The sequence below is a fragment of the Bos indicus genome, chromosome 15, assembly GCF_029378745.1.
Source record: "Bos indicus isolate NIAB-ARS_2022 breed Sahiwal x Tharparkar chromosome 15, NIAB-ARS_B.indTharparkar_mat_pri_1.0, whole genome shotgun sequence".
In the NCBI taxonomy this organism is placed as follows: domain Eukaryota; kingdom Metazoa; phylum Chordata; class Mammalia; order Artiodactyla; family Bovidae; genus Bos; species Bos indicus.
Window position 1 is genome coordinate 49,617,888 of NC_091774.1, and position 19,772 is coordinate 49,637,659.

Consider the following 19,772-nt stretch of genomic DNA (forward strand, 5'->3'; position numbering starts at 1 on the left):
TGCTTTCTAAGTGAAGTCAGAAAGAGAAAGACAAATACCATATCACTTGTATGCAGAATCTAAAATATGGCACAAATGAACTTGAAACAGACTCACAGACATAGAGAACAGACTTGTGAAGGCCAAGGGGGAGAGATGAGGTGGTGGGGGGAGGAAGGATTGCGAGTTTGGGGTTAGCAGATGCAACGTATTATATATATCCAATGGATAAACTACACAGTCCTACTGTATAGCACAGGGAACTACATTGAATATCCTGTGATAAACCATAATGGAAGAGAATATGAAAAAGAATATACATGCTTATAATGGAACCACTTTGTGGTGCAGCAGAAAGTAACACAACATTGTCTATCAACTATCTTCAGTAAAAATTTTATTTTTTTAAAATTTTTTTTCAGTAAAATTTTTAAAAAAGAAAATTTAAGTGTATATGCATGTGTTTATGTGTGTCTCCTCTAAAGTTTAATCTCGTGATGTTATATGTCTTCTTCTAGAAATTCAGAAGGACTTGAAAATTTAATTTTTATCCAGCATCTTCAAGGACAGTTTTCAACCTGGGATGTACATAAGAATTCCTTATGGAGTTTTATAAAATTGCAGTTATCTAGGCTTACTCTAGATTCACTTAATCTCTTTATTTGGTATTCTTGCTAGTTTTGGTATTTTCTTTGTATATTATGTATATTATTTCCCATGATTATCATGTTATGTATCAATGTTGTTTCCATGGTAAAAACTAGGCTAGTTATTTTTGTATATCATTATAACAGTACTGCACTTAGTCTATATAATTACCCTTAGAGACATTTTGCTTGAAATCTTTTTTTTTTGTAATAGCTTTATTATCTTGTTTTGCATGCCATGGAAACAACCAGATCTACTTGTCAGTTGCATTATTTGTGTTCTCAACTCTCATCTGACTTTTTACATTTGAAAGCATAAGTAATACATTAACAATGACCACTTAAAGATAAATTTAACCATCTTAAGTTAGCTTAACTCTTTCAAAATAATAGATAATATTTGTTTAACTCTTATACGCATTCATGAAAGCTCTGCAATCAGCAATAAGGCTGGAGTTATGCCTTCAACACAAAAGGAACCTGCCAGAACCAGTGAAAAAGGACTGAATCAATGACTTCAACCTCTTATGACTCAACTCCTGGGTAACTTTCAGGCTGTTCCAGTGGGCTGAATCATGATTTCCATAACTCTTTTCAGTCAATAGACAAATAGAAGTTAATGAGACTGCTAAAACAAGATCGAGTGGAACAAGAATAAATAGCATAGCCATGGATGAACTGATGAATAACATTTTATTGTGTTTGTTTGGAATACTGTTGATGTGATTTATGCTCTATTTTCTGAATATATAATGAGGCTTTATCTCATTCTCTTAAGTTATAATAATCTAGTAGACTCTGCTTTTACAAATTGAGTGAAACATTATGAAGTCATAGCTGATTCTCACTGAATCCTCTGAGTTCAAGAAACTCTTATTGAGGGTCTTTAGGCAATGGCACCCCACTCCAGTACTCTTGCCTGGAAAATCCCATGGATGGAGAAGCCTGGTGGGCTACAATCCATGGGGTCGCTAAGAGTCGGACACGAATGAGCGACTTCATTTTCACTTTTCACTTTCATGCATTGGAGAAGGAAATGGCAACCCACTCCAGTGTTCTTGCCTGGAGAATCCCAGGGACGGTGGAGCCTGGTGGGCTGCAGTCTATGGGGTCGCACAGAGTCGGACACGACTGAAGTGACTTAGCAGCAGCAGCCGCCGCAGCAGCAGTTTTCAGTAAAATGTATTACTTTTATAGGTATAATAAGAACCTGTCCTCCTTTTAAACATAGCATAATTTGAAAAGTTGATTATGCAACACTGAAAATGTTACTCATTTAATCAGGTCTGACCAGTCACTTTTAGGGAACAAAGGGTGACTTTGCAAAGTTTATTCTGACAAAGCCCACCTAAGTAAATTAGCCTGTTACTTGACTTATAGGTAGCTGTAGAGATGGTAAAAGAGACCAGAATGGCAGGTCAGAATGGTGGGATGTGTTTCAGAGTGCAATAAAATAAAATACTACCCATATTTTTGGATACCTGAGAAGTAATCTGATCAAGGATTTTTTTTTTTTTTTTTGGTTATAGCTTCCTCTCTTTCCTCTTTTGACAGAATACAATAGCAGTTTTAAAACATCCTATCCGAGATTCTATGTGGAAATTTCCAGCACTGCAGACTTAGGAAGTCCTATCTGATAAATTAACATTCTTTCTTCATCTGCATAAATAATGAAGCCCAATCTAATGAGGAGAGCCTTTTCTTGGCTTTTTATTTGAAATGATTTTTATTTGAAATAGTTCATGAAAATGGGAAAGGCTATATGAAAAAAAAGGTATTCTTCAATGGAAAATTCTTCATTGTTCACAGTCCACTCTGATGGGTTATTTACTTCTCATCATGTGGGGACATGGAGTTTTCATTGTCTGTGATCTATTTTTCAACTCTGCAACTTGTAGCTACTAATAGTAGTCAAAATAATTCATGTTGGTAGACATTCACATAAATTATCTGGTGGAGAGTCAATTGTCATGTGTCCTATATGATGGAATAATTCATATTTCAACTCATTTGCAAATTAATGTAAATTTTTTATTCATAAATGTATCTTTTATATTTGGTCTCCTTTGTACTGAGTGTATCATTTGCCTGGTCTTTCATTAAAAATGAGTTAAATGATATCTTTAATAGATGTTATTTTATTTCTTTGTGAGAGCTGTTATTTTATGAAAATTAATCCTTCTCAAGGTTTATATTCTTGCATAAGAGAAAAAACAAATTATATAATGTAAAATGAGCTATGGCCTTAGGTAAAACCTGGAATACAGAAAACTTTCTGCCTTATATAACTTAGAAAATGATATCTTAATGCTCATCGAAGACATAGTAAAACAAAATAAATGAATTAAAGTATTCTTGTAAACTCTGCATACATGCATACTTGTTTGTCTTATTGGCTCCATGTGTGCACTGTAATTGCCCTTCTCAATTTCAGTTCCTGAGAGCACAGGTATACATCATAAAAGTGAAAAACTGTGTATTGAAAAGGGATATTTTAAATGACTCAATCCTCTGTCACTTCTAATTACTAGACATTTGTATACACATATAGAATATTACATTAAACATGATCAAAATGGCAAGTGTATATTGTGTTCAAAAGGCTAGTAAGGAAAGCTGAGTGAAAAGAGAGCTTAGAACATTTTATGTTTACATAAGAACTCAATCCTAAATCCTTAACCAGGAAGGCTGAGTCTTCAGTCTTAATAAACACATTGAGAGAAGATATTGTATATTGTAAAGTGGTTAATATATGGTGTGATTGATTAACTATGCTGCTCCATGTCCTGTACTGACTGGATTTACATTGTGGTTAAGAACCCCTGTCAGCTGTATTTTTGACACAGTTTCATTAAAATCAAATTTCTTATCTGCTGGTTCTTCACACAGTATATAACGGGGTTCATCAATGGAGGTACCAGCAGGAATACATCAGCCATGAGGATTTTAACCATTGGGGAACTGTATTTGGCAAACCGGTAGATGACAGATAGGGAGATAATGGGAACATAGAAGATGAGCACAGCAATGATGTGGGAAACACATGTATTGAGGACTTTGAGCCTTTCATTCTGTGATGCTATGCCCAACACTGCTTTAAGTATCAGCATGTAGGACATGAAAATACATGTTATGTCTAGGATGCCTGTGAGAGCCACAAACAAGCCATAAATGACATTAATCTTGTTGTCAGAGCAAGCCAGCTTCATGACATCCTGATGGAGGCAGTAAGAATGGGAAAGGAGATTCTTCTTACAGTATCTTAGATGTTTCAGAGTGAAAGGGAAAGGAAGGATCAACAAAACATTTTTGAGAGAAAAGACAAGGCCTATTTTTATGACTCTGGTACTGGTTAGGATAGAAGCGTATCTCAGAGGATTGCAGATGGCAATAAAGCGATCAAAAGACATGATGAGAAGTACTGATGATTCCATAGCTGAAAATCCATGAATGAAAAACTCTTGGGCAATACAGGCATTGGGGGAAATTCCTGGAGCATTGAACAAGAATATTCTTAGCATGGTAGGGAGAGAGGAGAAGGACAGTCCCAGGTCAGAGACAGCCAACATAGATAGAAAATAATACATGGGTTCATGCAGAGAAGGCTCCATTTTTATGAAAAAGAGGATGGTGCAGTTCCCCATGATGGCAACAATGTGCATGAGACAGATGGGAATGGAGACCCAAATGTTGGCAGACTCCAGCCCTGGGATTCCAATGAGGAAGAAGGTAGCGATATCAGTTTCAGAGGTGTTGAAGATAGACATACCAGAATATGAGGAAATCAAGATGAGAGGCCCAGGAAACACTTTCTGCAGTGATGAAAACAGATTGGCTCAAATGCCTGACTCTAGCCTATTGCCATCATTTAAGGTCCTGTGAATCCAAGTGCTATTCATATAGTTCTCAAGTATAAACCTAAATGGATAAAAATAGATACATATAGAGTTAGATGTCAATATCCAACTAAAGATGAAAACTGAGAAAAGGGAAAACAAATTGAAACCTACAAGAGATATAGTTTATAACAGACATACATTCAACACAAGGACTGATAGTTCAACTAAATAGTCATACAGAAAATATTTTATACAAACGAATATAGTTACATATAGTTATCTATTTTCCAAATAAAGAATTTGAGATTTTTGCTTTTCTTATGTAAATATAAACTCTCCACTGTTCAGGTGGAGAAGGTGATGACACTCCACTCCAGTACTCTTGCCTGGGAAATCCCATGGACGGAGGAGCCTGGTAGGCTGCAGTCCATGGGGTCGCGAAGAGTCAGACAGGACTGAGCGATTTCACTTTCACTTTTCACTTTCATGCACTGGAGAAGGAAATGGAAACCCACTCCAGTGTTCTTGCCTAGAGAATCCCAGGGACGGGGGACCTTGGTGGGCTGCGGTCTATGGGGTCGCACAGAGTCGGACACGACTAAAGTGACTTAGAGGCAGCAGCAGCAGCAGCAGCCACTGTTAAGGACGTCATTAAAACATCAATGAATTTACATAAAATTCAGAGACAATGTATTTTCCCAAGTCTTCTTATATAAAACAAGGGTTTCATTTTCTTTTCCTTGAGTTTTTTTAGTTCTCTCAAAAAATTTGGTCCTTTTCTCCACAGAGAATTTTATATCTTTTGCAAAATTTATTTTTAGATTTTACATTGTTGTTATTATTTATAGAATCATTTACTGTCTATCACTATTCTCTCTTTCTTAATGATTACTCCAGTATTTTTGCCTGGAAAATTCCATGGATGGGGGAGCCTGGTAGGCTATGGTCCATGGGGTCGCAAAGAGTCGGAGCAACTTCACTTTCTTTCTTTCTGTAGTTCCTTTTGGAGAAGGAAATGGCAACCCACCCCAGTGTTCTTGCCTGGAGAATCCCATGGACAGAGAGGCCTGGTGGGCTGTGGTCTATGGGGTTGCGAAGAGTCGGACACGACTAAGCAACTAACACACACAGCAGTCATATAGAAAAATACCATAAATTGTTGTCATAGAAGACCATTATCAGACTATATTGATTATTTTTGTATTTTCTCCTCCTACCACAGTTCTGAATGTTCCTTCATCATCTTTCTTCCCCTTGATCCTTTATGCAAGTCTGCAGGCTAAGTTACTTCAGCCGTGTCTGACTTTTTGCAGCACTATGGGCCGTAGCCTGTCAGGCTCCTCTGTCCATGGAAGTTTCCCAGCAAGAATATTGGAGTGGGTTGCCATGCCCTCCTCCAGGGGATCTTCCTGACCCAAGGATCAAACTGTCTTCTAAGCCTCCTACATTGGCAGGTGCGTTCTTTACCACTAGCGCCACCCGAGAAGCTCCTACCCTGTATACACCTCTGTAAAGAAATCCTTCAAAAAACATTCCTGAATCGATTCTTTATGGACATCTATTTGTTGCTGGCACATAGTCTTATGTTCCTTTTAGTTGGAGTGTTCTTCCTCTTTTTAGTCCTTACAATGTTCTCTTTATCATTGATCTTCTGCAGTTCAATATAAAACACATGGGTAGAGATTTACAATTAATATCTTCTACTTGGAGATTGATATTTTCAACCTGATTTTTCAGTTTTGAATGTCCTCTGCCATTATAACTTTCAACATTGTCTAGTAATAACTTTTTTTAATAACAGTTTTATTGAGTTATAATTCACATACTATACATTTCACTCAATTAAAGTGTAAAATCCAGTGGCTTTTAGTATATTTACTGAGTCTCACAGTCATCTCTACAATCAGTTTTAGAACAGTTTTGAAAAAGTTCAAAATTTTCCAGCTAACTTACTAGTTAGATTGCTTCATATTTTCAAACTCTTCCTTTATTTATGTTGCATTTTGGTGCATTCTTTAGTACTACCGTCTAATTTACTAATTCTGTCTTTATCTGTGTCTGGTCTCTAACAACTATTGAGTTTTATTTCATTTATTCTATTTTTCTTTTTAAATAAAAGTTATTTTAATAATCCTCAATTTTAATTTATAGATACCAATTCCCCCAATAATTTTTCATTTATTTGTATTGTTATTATGGTCTTTAATTTTTTGAGAATAGTAAGGTTGCCTAATTTCAAAATTCATCTCTAGTTTGATTTATTTCTTTTCTCATGGGTAAGTATTCTTATTATTGAAATTGTAGAATATCTTTGTCAGTATTAGTCTTCATCTTTGTTTTGCAATTCTACTTATAATCCCATCTTGAGTGGAAATTTCCTTGTTTCTGTCTTGATTTATTTTGTTCCTTTTCCATGATTAGATGTAGTAGTTGGCTCTTCTGACTTCCTAAAGTTTGTAAATTGTAATGTCTTTTTATAATGGGTAAGGGATCTTATTTCAAAGGAGAATTAAGTGCAGTGTTGCCCATTTTTCCCCAACAATCTCAAGACCTAGCTGGTTATTGGGAGCACACTCATGTTGTGACAACAGGTATTTCTACCCTCCATGTGGGTTACTAACTTGGTACTTTGAACTGATTCCTTGTCAAACACAAGGCACTATAGGCACTGAGTCTCATATAGGTGCTGAGCTGCCAACCACCAATGTGTCTCTATAGCAGGAGTCAAGTGGGTTTGTGGATTCAGTTTCAACACAATTATATGTTTTTATATTGCATCTCAAAATATCTACCTATCTATCTATCTATAATGTGTTTTATATTTGTTGTCTGACCTAAGGAGCAAAACAATGTATTTTTATTATATCTATTTTTGCTATATGTTTTCATGTGTAGTGGAAATTTACATATATGATTCAGCTCACCACACTGAGTAAAATTCACCATGAAACGTTAGATACAATTTTAGAAATATAATTTGTTAATGCTTATGTTTGGGAAAAATTAATTTTGTTGAGAATTACTTGTTCATGTGCTCTTTGGAAAATAATGAATTAAGGTACAAATTTGTCCAAAAATACAATAGAGCTAATTGCAAGTTTATCATCAATCCTTGTTATGAGGGATTTGATAATATTCCTCAGATTTGAAATATTCAGGCAGTTCTTAGGTACTACTCTTCTTATCTTTAATTACATCTTCAGCCATTGTGTTACTATAATCCTGTTGTCATGATGGAGAATTCTTAAAAGGTCATGTTCCCTTTCTTAACTATTTCTTTTCTGTTATTATTCTTTTTGGCAATCTCAAATTCTAATGATTGCAATCCATCTTCAATTGTTTCTGAGTTGTTGCAGCTGCTCCATGAACTGGATTATCTGGATTGGACTCCACCTCCAACTTGCTATAATTATTTCCCTCTATCCAAACTACTATTTCTAGGCTGTCTATAACATTTTAGTGATAGTTATTCCCCTTAAGGTTTAGATGTCAAGGAGAAAGACAATTAGAAAGAAACACTTAGGAGTTCCCAGATTTGATAATTTAAATTACATCCATTAAAAAGACCTGGCAGGTGTTTGAATATTGCTCACCTTAGATGTTGGAAGACTCATTCATAGTAAGGCGATGAATAAACTTGTTACAGTGACTTAATACCGTTGTGATATTTGTCTGCCTAAACGCTAGTCCAGTTGTGTCAAGTCATAGAACTACTAGCAGAGAGCTATTTGTTAGACTTGGTCTTCCAATTCCCAAAATTTGCTCATGACACTAATCTGAAAGGATTGAGATAAATGTTCAAGGAAACAAAAAGTTTTATTCCAACAGATATTGTGCAAGAATGCAAGCTTGTTTGGTCTGTGTAATCATGCTGTTAAGTAGAAATTGGAAGTTCTGTCTCCAGGACAGATGTGTCACACTATGAAAGCTAAGTGAGCTGTTGAAAGAGAATGTTTCTTTGCTGCCTGGGGCCCCTCTTTTGTCTGGTTTGTCTGTCAACCTCACCTGGTTCAGTCTCTAACATCAGCCTTCCTTGCTAATGCCTCTCCCCACACTGTTAAGTTGTTCCTTTTTGGCTAAATGGAGACTCTGATCCTCTTTCAATTTTCTTCCACATGTTATCTAGCAAATCAATTTAAACACTTTGAATTTTGAGTTATAAATCCTTCTATACCATATCCTATAAATAACTCTGCTCATATCAGTTTTCTTAACATAATTAAAAACTACTTGATTACTGATTAATGAAGAGAAAACAAAATAATAAGAAAATTTCCAAAAGCACATAATACACTCATCATTATCAACCTCTACTTGTCCTGAATTATAAAAAAAAAAAAAGTATGACTCTCTTTAGATAATACTATATCTCTCTATAAAAGCTATTTTATTATTTTTTAAGAGACTTTAGAGGAAAGCAGAAAACAGCACAGATACTTTTCCAGTATGTTTTCCTTTCAGAAGAGCCTAAACAACCCAATTCTATTGTTTTCAAAAATGTGAAAAATGTAGTTTAAGTAACACATACAGAATGGCTTTAAATTTAGAATAAAGTTCACTATTTATATGGGAGTTACTAAATGAGACTGTTTGATCTTTGTATTAAAAGTAGAGTGATATGTGTATAGTCAGGATGGTAGTATTACCCAGACTGTTTCAGGTCTTGAGTATATCCTGAGACTGAAGCAGCTATTAAACAGTAAAAGCATAACAGCTTATTAGGAATAAGATACACATCTTCATGTTCTTCATTGATAAGATTCGTAATTTGAACATGACAGTTTTCAGATACTTACATATCAGGGTAAAACAAGAGATGAATTTAGGATGAAGCTACTTCAGTCCCAGTTGTTAGGCACAAGGGTTGATCATGACAGTATGATTCTAATTCTCCTATGCTGTGACCTTTTTAGTAGAACTGAGGCCTCTGGGAATGATAAATCAGGAAACAGTACCCAGAGACTGAAAAGTCCACAGGTAAGTCTTGAAATGAGTTAATTCACAGAGAGGTCAACGGAATTCCCATTATGCATATGCATGAGCCATTTATGGTTAATGCCCTACAAGGCTTCCTTATTCCATGAAGCAGAATGGTTAGACAGAGCTGGAGCTATATCATGGTGGCTGCTTTCGGGTCTGTAGTCAGATCCATGTTTTCTTAAGCACATGCAATTTTTATAAAATTTATTTGTGTTCTTTTGTGTCTATATATGTATTACAGGTAAAAACTTCATGCTCTAATAGTTAAAGCTTCCCAACTTTGGACAAATGATTTAACTCTGAGTTTTAATTCCATAATCTATAAAATGAAGAAAAATACAAGAACTCATGCAACTGGCTTGTGACACTTAAAGACTGGTAAATGTGGCTGCTCTTACTATTGCAGTTATCATTTTGATAATTATTACTATGCCTGATGTTTCTTGTTGAGGGTGCTTTGCAATTATATTAGGAATCACAAGGGCCAGTCTGAAACAACACTGCTTATCAATAGTCTGAGACTGTCACAAAACATCAATAAATATAGTAAAAGACACAATGTTTGGAAATAAGGGATAAAAAAGCTAGCATTACTTATGAAAGTGTGATTGGTACAAAATAAGGCCTAAGTGTTATATAAACTATTCATTAGAAATAAAAATAAACAATAATTTTTCATAAAAAGACCAAATATGAATTGATTTTACTTTTATATATAAGTACCAAAGATTTAGAAAAAGATGATTTTAAATGCTCTTCAGATAAGGATAAATTAGTACGAACACTTAATAATAAATCTAATATAAGAGGTGGTGCTAATGGTAAAGAACCCTGCCTGCCAATGCAGGAGACAAAAGGGACGCAGGTTCAATCCCTGGGTCAGGAAGATCCCTTGAAGGAGGAAATGCAACCCACTGCAGTATTCTTGCCTGGAGAATCCCGTGGACAGTGGAGCCTGGCGGGCTACAGTCCATAACACCGCAAAGAGTAGGACATGACTGAAGTGACTGGGCATGCACTTGCACAATATAAGATATATATTATCTTTTTAATGTTGACCTGAAATAAATGATCTGACAAGTATTTTTCCAGCCAAAATGAGTTTGTTAAGGATGAGCAGAAAATTGTGATTCAGGGTCTTCAACCATGGTGAGCCATATGCTAGTTTCCATATGGCAAGGGAAGAAAAAAGCTTTTACAAGAGAGAAAAAGGAAAATGGGAAAGCTATTGGAAACAAAGAGTCCATGACTTTTCATTAGCTAAGTCCTTGTCAGGGAAGAAGAGTAGTTTTTCTTCTTCCTCTTGGGCTCTCATATCATTTTATGGCAGGAAAGCTCCCCACTCTGGTCTCCCAACTCTATTTAATTGAGTTTTCTGTAGTAAAATTTTTATATAGCAGAAAACTATAAAACAGCACTGAAAAAAAATAAAAACTTTAATTAATTGAGGTCTATTTCTTGGATTCAAATTTCGATTCTTCCAAAATTGGTTTATAGATTTAATACATTTCAGTAAATGTCCCCATATATATCTTGTGTAAATTGATCTTGTTTCTAAAATCTATAAATACATTTAAAGAGGTAGATAACCAAGATATAAGCTAAGAAAAAGAATGGATTGGAAAACTGCTCCATGCTAAACACTATGGAAATTGTAATGAACCAGAGAATGGAATTTGCCTTTACAGAGCTTAATGTGGAGACTTGAATCCTCTTAAGGCTTAATGTATGATTATGAAACACATAGCTAATGAAAAACTCTGTTCAGTGAGAAGCAGGAAATACCTTATAACAGAAGGGGGTTAGAGTATTATCATGAATTTTTTCTCATATGCTTGTTATAAAAGTGAAAACTAGATTTGAAAGGACTGGGAGAGGTATGTGGATAAACGTAGTGACACATTTTTACAAATTTCAGGATCACATGCTTTTAATACAGTTAAGGGCTGTTTATATTCATTTCATCTCTAGGGATCCATTTGGCTCTGAAACCAATCCCTAAGCTTCTATCTCAGGTGAAACCAGGAATATATATAGAGATGGTATAAACATTTAAGCCTCACTATTTACAGAATCAAAGGTTTTCAAGACCTCAGGTATGTGGAGAATCAAAATTATAGCCTCTGGAATCCATTCAAGTTTGATCTTCAGACAGAGATGAAAAGTCTTCTTGGGTGAGAAATAAAGCAAAGAGAGCAAAAAATAAAAGCACAGAAATACAAAGAGAAATGAGAAGAAATATAAAGATAATAGCAAGGCTGAAAAAAAATAGAGAAAGCAACCAAAATAGAATGTGACTTTACCTGTAGTGGAGGAAAGTTTAGGCAGAGAAAAGCAGTATGGAACTGAAACATTGGGAAATGAGTTACTGGTTGTATGATTAGGGATTCATATTGATATAATTGGCTTATTTGTAAATTAAAAAATTTTTAATTACAAATAAATAGTGGGTAGATTTTGGCACAGTTTAAGATACAAAGATAAAAGAGAACAAAAATCATTGAAAGAACAACGTGTAATTTATGAAGAATGAAAACAGGAGTTTCATTGTCTTTAGAGGTAAACAATTTTGAAGTATATGACATATCTTAAATCCTACTTCAATATTTATCAACAATTTTAAGATAGGTTGGTCAGTGAACAAGTAATTGAAGACTGTAGGCAAGATGCTAGACAGGCTATAATAAAATGGTTTTCTTATCCTCCGTGGTTCTCCCTTAACTGTTTGGAATAGGTAACTGTATTCCATGAGTCTTTTCTGTCCTTTGAAACAATCTTGTCATTGGTCCAGTCTCTTTCTACTATTTATTTTCCACCTTACTGTGATTAAATTGCATTAAAGTAAACAAAATGACCCAAAGAATTATGTTTAATGAAATGTATTGAATGGCAGAAGAAAATATACAGAGAAAGGGCAATAATGAAGGGACTGAGAAAAACTGAAACACGTCATAGGCGAGTCAGTAGGAGAAAAGGGCAGGAAAAATAGAGTGTAAATAGGGATATTCTCGCCTGTCCCAAAATTAAATCTATGGACTGGCCAATCACTGAAGTTTTCTAAAGCTGCAGTTTGCACTAAGAGGATCTAGAGCATGGAGAAAAATATTTTAAAAAGAACAATGATTCACCTTACTTTTTGTAACTTCTCTGAGAATTAAAGAAAATGTGATTTATATTAAGGTTAGAAGAATAAAAGGAAAATGCATAGAATAATTTTTGGCATGGGGAAAATAAATCACCTTCTAATATGACCACAATATAATCTTTGTATGTATGCATTCTATATTTGTACTTCTATGTTAATATCTAGAGCCTTTTGATAAGTTGAGATTTAAATAGAAATTAAAGCAAAATTTCTGAATAAGGAAGAAGAATAAAGAAATTCAATGAGATATTTTAATAGATTTTGCAGATTAAGCAAAAAGTGTTGTTTGAAGGTAAACAAAAATAAATGTGTTGAACAATTATCCTGTCTGGTAAATGCAGAACATGGTGAGTGGCTGACTGCTTCATCTTAGACAACAGAGCTAGCGAAGGTTCAGTGTAAACTGCTTGGGGCTGGAAAATAGTAGCAGAGAGATGTCCTACTCTAAGAGGACAGAGATGGCTGCATCGGCGGAAAAGTGACAAATCTTTCTTATTCCAGGAAGAGAAAGTTTGCTTGGTATTTCCTTCTGTTCCTCATTATAGATGCCAGGCCAAAGTTCTCTTTGGAATTACAGACTGTTGAGCCTGAGAACTTTCAGTTTTTAAGCTGTCAGACACTAAGGGTCTACAAAGAAGCATGAGGGAGAAGCTGAGACATTGTAGAGAAGATGTATGAAGTTGACAATATCTAGACTCAAAGGATGAGGCAAGTGAAGAATCTTCACAAGGACAGTCAATAGGCTTAGACAGGGCTAAAATAAAACAGAGAACAGAAGGGGCTGGTTATCCCATAGGGCCTAGCTTCTGTGCCCAACGCCATCAGTCAAGGGTATCGCATACACAGCATTAGTAGAGGCAAGCACAATGGAGACTGTTCAGGGAAAGTAAAACCAGATGTTAAAATTGCATTTTCAAAAGGGAAAAAGAACTTGTTTGTTAGTGAAAGCCAAAGCCACTGATGGTAAATGCCTTGGGCTGCATTGATGGGTTTGCTATGGGCTCTCAGAGATAGGTGCCAAAGCATCATAAAATTAGGAAAACAGTTACTATTTTCTAAAAATGTTTTATGGATGTATAGTTGAATTACAGTGTTGTTTAATTTCAAATGTGCAGCAAAGTGACTCAATTACACATATATATATCCACTCTTTTTTTTCTTTTTTAAAGATTCTTTTGCCATATAGATTATTACAGGATATTGAGCAAAGTTCCCTGTGCTATACAGCAGGTTCTTATTAGCTATCTATTTTATACATAGTATTGTGTATATGTCAATCCCAATCTCTCAATATATCCCTTCCCCTCACTTATCCCGTGGTAACCATGTTTTTTTCTATATCCCTGCCTCTACTTCTGTTTTATAAATAAGTTCATTTGTACCTTTTTTTTTTTTCCCTCAGATTCTACTTATAAGAGGTACGGTAGTATATTTGTCTTTGTGTCTAATTTACTTCACCAAGTATGATAGTCTCTAAGTCCATGCATGTTGCATTATTTTGTTCTTTTTTATGGCTGAGTGATATGCCATTGTACATATGTACTACACCTTCATTATCCAGTAATATTTGATAGAATATTTTGCAAAATGTGATTATGTAGAAACCACATTTAGAGAAAAAAAAAACAAGCAAGAAATGATACATAGAAATGAAGAGGATATATTGCAAATTATTACTAATTAAATACACATGACAGGTACTAGATGTCTGAAGTAAATGTATTTTAATATTGTTTTGTGGGAAGGCATATGGAAAGAGCTTCAAAAATAACAGTGACCTTATTTTATGTACTGGGGGCTTCCCTGGTGGCTCAGAGATTAAAGCATCTGCCTGCAATGTGGGAGACCTGGGTTTGATCCCTGGGTGGGGAAGATCCCCTGGACAAGGAAATGGCAACCCACTTCAGTATTCTTGCCTGGAGAATCCCATGAAAGGGGGAGCCTGGTGGACTACAGTCCATGGGGTTGCAAAGAGTTGGACACGACTGAGCAACTTCACTTTCACTTTATTTTATGTATATATACATATATATTCCATCTTACATATATATATATATATATATATATGGAAAGAGGGAATAAAAGAGGGAATGAATATACATATGTACCCTTTTCCATTCCTTCTTTCCATATAATGCATGCTTATTTTACTATTAAAATATTGCATATTTTCAATTTAAAATATTATACATTATTAAATAAATATGAAGTTAAATTAATGGTGAGCCTTTAGGGCCAAATCAGCTGTCAGGGATTAAAAGATAGCCTAGAAACAATAAATTAATTCAAGAACATTACTGAAAGGAAGCTTATGAAAATCCATAGATATTTACTCTGAATTTTCTCTATTTTTATTGTATAATATATAGTAAATATTTCTTTCTCTGTTCTTTTGCTGTTTAATTTTTTAGTGTCTTCAATGAAAATCCATCAAAGCTCTTGTCAGAGATGACCAGACTTGTGGGGTACACACTGTTGTTCTAGAATTTGATGCCTTTGACTACTGGGAAATGTTTCTTACATAAGAACTGTAAGAGGTAATCTCCTCTATGAGATTAGAGGAAAGGTGTATCATATACTGATGGTTCTGCTTATGTTCATCAGGGGTAACTTTGAGTAATAAAGCAGGAAAACAGAAAATATTCCTGTTTGTCAAGAGTCACCATGGTGGTCTGGAATAACAGTGATACTATGGAACCTATATTTATTCTGAGGGGTTTTCCTGGACTGGAGTATGTTCATTCACATCTCTCCATCCCATTCTGTCTTGCATATGTGTTAGCATTTATTGGTAATGCTACCGTCCTCTCTGTTATTTGGACAGAGTCCTCACTCCACCAGCCCATGTATTACTTTCTCTCTATGTTGGCACTAACTGACCTAGGTATGTCCTTGTCCACACTGCCCACCATGCTTGCTGTATTGTGTTTGGATGTTCGGGAGATCCAGGCAAGTGCTTGCTATGCCCAGCTCTTCTTCATCCACACATTCACATTCCTGGAGTCCTCAGTGCTGCTGGCCATGGCCTTCGACCGCTTTGTTGCTATTTGCCATCCACTGCACTACACCACCATCCTCACCAACAGTGTAATAGGCAAGGTTGGTTTGGCCTGCTTGCTGAGAAGCATGGGAGTTGTACTACCCACACCTTTGCTGCTGAGACACTATCACTGCTGCCATGCCAGTGCCCTCTCCCATGCCTTCTGTTTGCACCAGGATGTTCTGAAGTTATCCTGTTCAGGTGCCAGGATCAGCAGTGTTTATGGACTGAGTGTAGTTATTGCCACACTGGGCGTGGATTCTGTCTTTATACTTCTTTCTTATGTCCTGATTCTGAAGGCTGTGCTGGGCATCGCCTCTCATGAGGAGCAGCTAAAGGCACTCAACACATGTGTGTCTCATATGTGTGTGGTGCTCATCTTCTTTGTGCCAGTTATTGGGGTATCAATGGTCCATCGCTTTGGGAAGCATTTGTCTCCCATAATCCACATCCTTATGGCGGACATATACCTGCTTCTTCCCCCAGTGCTTAACCCTGTTGTCTACAGCATCAGGACAAAGCAGATTCGTCTAGGAATTCTCTGCAAGTTTGGGATAAGGAGGAGGTTTTAAGTACCTCTAACCTTTGGTTTTCCCACTGAAAATCACAAGGCAGCTTCTCAAGTAGATGAGAAGTACATTACTGAAGCCTGGTCAATCTGTTAAATTCCTAATTCTTTCCCTTCCTATATACATGATTTCAGATAATCACTAACCCTTATGAAATTCATATTTTTCATAGCAAAATTGTAAGTATGACCTTTTCTATCCCCAAGGTAATTATGAGATATACGATAGACTATGTAAAAGAGATTATTTTGAAAAAGTTTACTATTTGTTAATATTATTAAATTTTTATTAATGATTATAATAACTTTCATTATGTAATATAACTAAGTTCATAAGTTTCTCATGTTTATGATCTAAAATTCAGGATCAATCTCTCTTTCTCCATTTTATTTTGCTTCTCATGCCAAAATGTCACAATATTGTAACAAAAATATTTCTGACTTTTGGGGTAGGTTTGGAACTTGTCTTCCTGGGAGGAATTTGAACTGCTACAGTCACTGTTGGCTATGAAATAAGTCCTCACCTCATCATTGGTTGGCACCAACTGACCTAAGTATGTGCCTATCCACACTTCCCATCATGCTTGCTGTGCTATGTTTGGAGAATGTTTGGGAGATCCAGGCAAGTGCTTGCTATGTCCAGCTCTTCTTCATCCACACATTCACATTCCTGGAGGCCTCAGTGTTGCTGGCACTGGGAGAAAGATGGGTTCTTTCTCCCAACCCCATTGTAGGTCTATCTGCTCCTTCAACTTGCCATCAAATGCTGGGACAGACACATGGAGTTGCCCAATAAATCCTGATAGCACATGTTTAAATACATGGGCAAATGTGTAGTTTTCCTGTTCAGTACTATAGCTCAGAATTCCATGTCTAAATCCATGAGTGTATTGGGATTGGCGTGTGATAATCACTCTCATTTTTTAATAGTATTCTTTCCTCTTCTTCATGTCTGTGTGGATTGCTAATATTAGTGTCATTCTCAGTTCCCTTATTGTAGATAATTTGCTACTTTTTTTTTCGTTAAAATGACATACATATGGTTTCATCAGTGATATTTTGTTATTCCTATATATTCAGTTTCTTTTTAGCTGTATTGCAATTTTTTTTTTTATCATGGGGTCATTACTAGTATAATAACATGTCACCATGGTGCTAGTATTCCCCAATCAGCATGAATGTTCATAAAATATTTGTTTATATTAACACTACTGTCTTTTCATGCTCCCAATAAATATACACTGAGAAACATGAAACATATGTCGTAGCAATTACTGCTTTCAATAGTGTGGATATATAAAAAGTGGAATGGATGATCTAAATGTTAAGAAATTAATATTTAATAGAGGTATACATGTAGAAAGCTTAGAAAAATCAACAGAAGTCATTGAAACATTGTTATTAAAGAGTGGCCAATTTTACTTAAGGGTTAAGGAATCAGGTATTGTGGTAGTTGACACTCAGCAGTGCCTCATGGGTCAAATTCAGTCCTACCTCCTGAATAAAGTGTGAAAGAAATTGGTATGCTTAAGCTGGCTGGTTTTGCCTTATGAAAGCTAACCATGCATATCTCATTTCAACTGCACGTTCTGTAATGTCACATTGGTAGTTTGAAGTTGGTCATGATTGGTCATGATGGGAGTATTTCCACAACAGAAACTGACAGACACTACACATCAGGGCTTTTCAAAACTCTCCCAGAGAATGACAGTCCCTTTGCAGTTCGCCTGAAACTATTACAGCACTGTTGATTGGCTATACTCCAGTGAAAACTAAAAAGATAAAAAAGGAAAAAACAAAAACAAACAATCTCACGTACATTACTCTAGAAAACAAAGTACTTTGTATTTTACTCTTAATGACTGGTTAAGTCATCAAGTGTTTACTAGCACACCACTGGACAAGGTATTCCAAGAAGAAGAGGCAGAATGAAGAATAAAAAGAGCATGTGTTAATAACATTCTCCAACTTCCAGGAGAAGTTTAAGACTTGGTGCAGCCACTACAGAGAACAGTATGGAAGTTCCTTCAAAAACTTACAATAGAGCTACCATTTGACCCTGAAATCCCACTCCTGGGCATATATCCAGAGAAAAACATGATCCAAAAGGATACATGCACCCCAGTGTTCATTGCAGCACTGCTTACAATAGCTAAGACATAGAGACAACCAAAATGTCTATCAACAGAGGAATGGATTAAGAAGATTTGGTATGTATGTGCTTAGTTGCTCAGTCATGTCTGGCTCTTTGTGACCCCATGGATTGTAGCCCATCAGGCTTCTCTGTCCATGGGGATTCTTCAGGCAAGAATACTGGAGTGGGTTGCCATGCCTTCCTCCAGGGGATCTTCCCAACTCAGGAATTGAACTCAGATCTCCTGCACTGCAAGTGGATTCTTTACCATCTGAGCCATGAGGGAAGCCCAGAAGATGTGGTATATATACATACATACAATGGAATATATTACTCAGCCATTGAAATAAATGAAATAATGCCATTTGCAGCAACATGGATGGAGCTTAGCTTCCCTGGTAGCTCAGCTGGTAAAGAATCGGCCAATAATGCAGGAGACCCTGGTTCAACTCCTGGGTCAGGAAGATTCACTGGAGAAAGGATAGACTACCCACTTCAGTATTCTTGGGCTTTCCCGGTGGCTCAGCTGGTAAAGAAGCCACTTGCAATGTGGGAGACCACCTGCAATGCGGGATGGACCTAGAGAGTATCATACTGAGTGAAGTAAGTCAGAGAGAGAAGGAAATCCCTTATATGGGTAATCTAAAAAGACATGATACAAATGAACTTAATATGTTTATTAAGTTCATTAAACTGAAACAGAAGCAAACTCACAGATTTAGAGGACAAACTTATGGTTGCCAAGGCAGGAGCAGGAGGGAGGGAATGATGGAGGAAAGTGATAGAGAGTTTGGGATGGACATGTACACACTGTTATATTTAAAATGGATAATCAACAAGAACCTACTGTATAGCACATGGAGCTCTGCTCAATATTATGTGGTGGTCTGGATGGGAGGGAAGTTTGGGGGAGAATGGATACATGTATATGTTTGATTGAGTCCCTTTGCTGTCCATATGAAACTATTATAGCACTGTTAACTGGCTATACTCCAGTGCAAAATAAAAAGCTAAAAAAAAAGCAAAACAAAACCTCTCTCACATACATTACTCCAGAAGAGAAAGGACTCTGTATTTTTTTCTTGATAGCTGGACATTATGTACCAGATAAAAGGAACAGCTTTAAATAGACCCTTGTTAATGTGTGGTAAGGCATGGGGGAGGGAAAGCATCCTGTAGTCCTGTGATTGTGTCTCAGTCTTTTAGTGAGTCTAAAGAGTTCACAGAGCCCCTGGACTGAGAACTTCACAAGTGTTTCTCTTTTATTTTTTAATTCTCTCCCTTACATGGAATAGGAAGGCTAGTGCAGGCTGGAGTTGGGTATTCCTTCCTCCAGGACAGTTAGGAGCTGATAATGCCCCGGCAGTTTAGCCTCTGATTAACTAGTTTCTCCCTACGACTGGCCTTCTTGAAAAGAACAAGTGCTCTGGCATACTTCAA

The 19,772-nt window shown here is 36.1% G+C and overlaps 2 protein-coding genes across 2 annotated transcripts; one reads left to right on the forward strand and one right to left on the reverse strand.

The window, feature by feature from the left end:
• Positions 1-3,394: 3,394 nt before the first annotated feature.
• Positions 3,395-4,791, reverse strand: LOC109568928 (olfactory receptor 51A4-like). Its single transcript, XM_019974285.2, has one exon. The coding sequence runs from the start codon at positions 4,391-4,393 to the stop codon at positions 3,452-3,454; it is 942 nt and encodes a 313-aa protein (XP_019829844.2). The 5' UTR covers positions 4,394-4,791; the 3' UTR covers positions 3,395-3,451.
• Positions 4,792-15,254: 10,463 nt separating this feature from the next.
• On the forward strand, positions 15,255-16,202 carry LOC109569479 (olfactory receptor 51L1). The gene has a single exon (XM_019974839.2). The coding sequence runs from the start codon at positions 15,255-15,257 to the stop codon at positions 16,200-16,202; it is 948 nt and encodes a 315-aa protein (XP_019830398.2).
• The last annotated feature ends 3,570 nt before the right edge of the window (positions 16,203-19,772 follow it).

Excerpts from the sequence above, each read along its gene's own strand:
- LOC109569479 (XM_019974839.2), top strand. The coding sequence starts at position 15,255 with ATGGTGGTCTGGAATAACAGTGATACTATGGAACCTATATTTATTCTG.
- LOC109568928 (XM_019974285.2), bottom strand. The coding sequence starts at position 4,393 with ATGTCTATCTTCAACACCTCTGAAACTGATATCGCTACCTTCTTCCTC.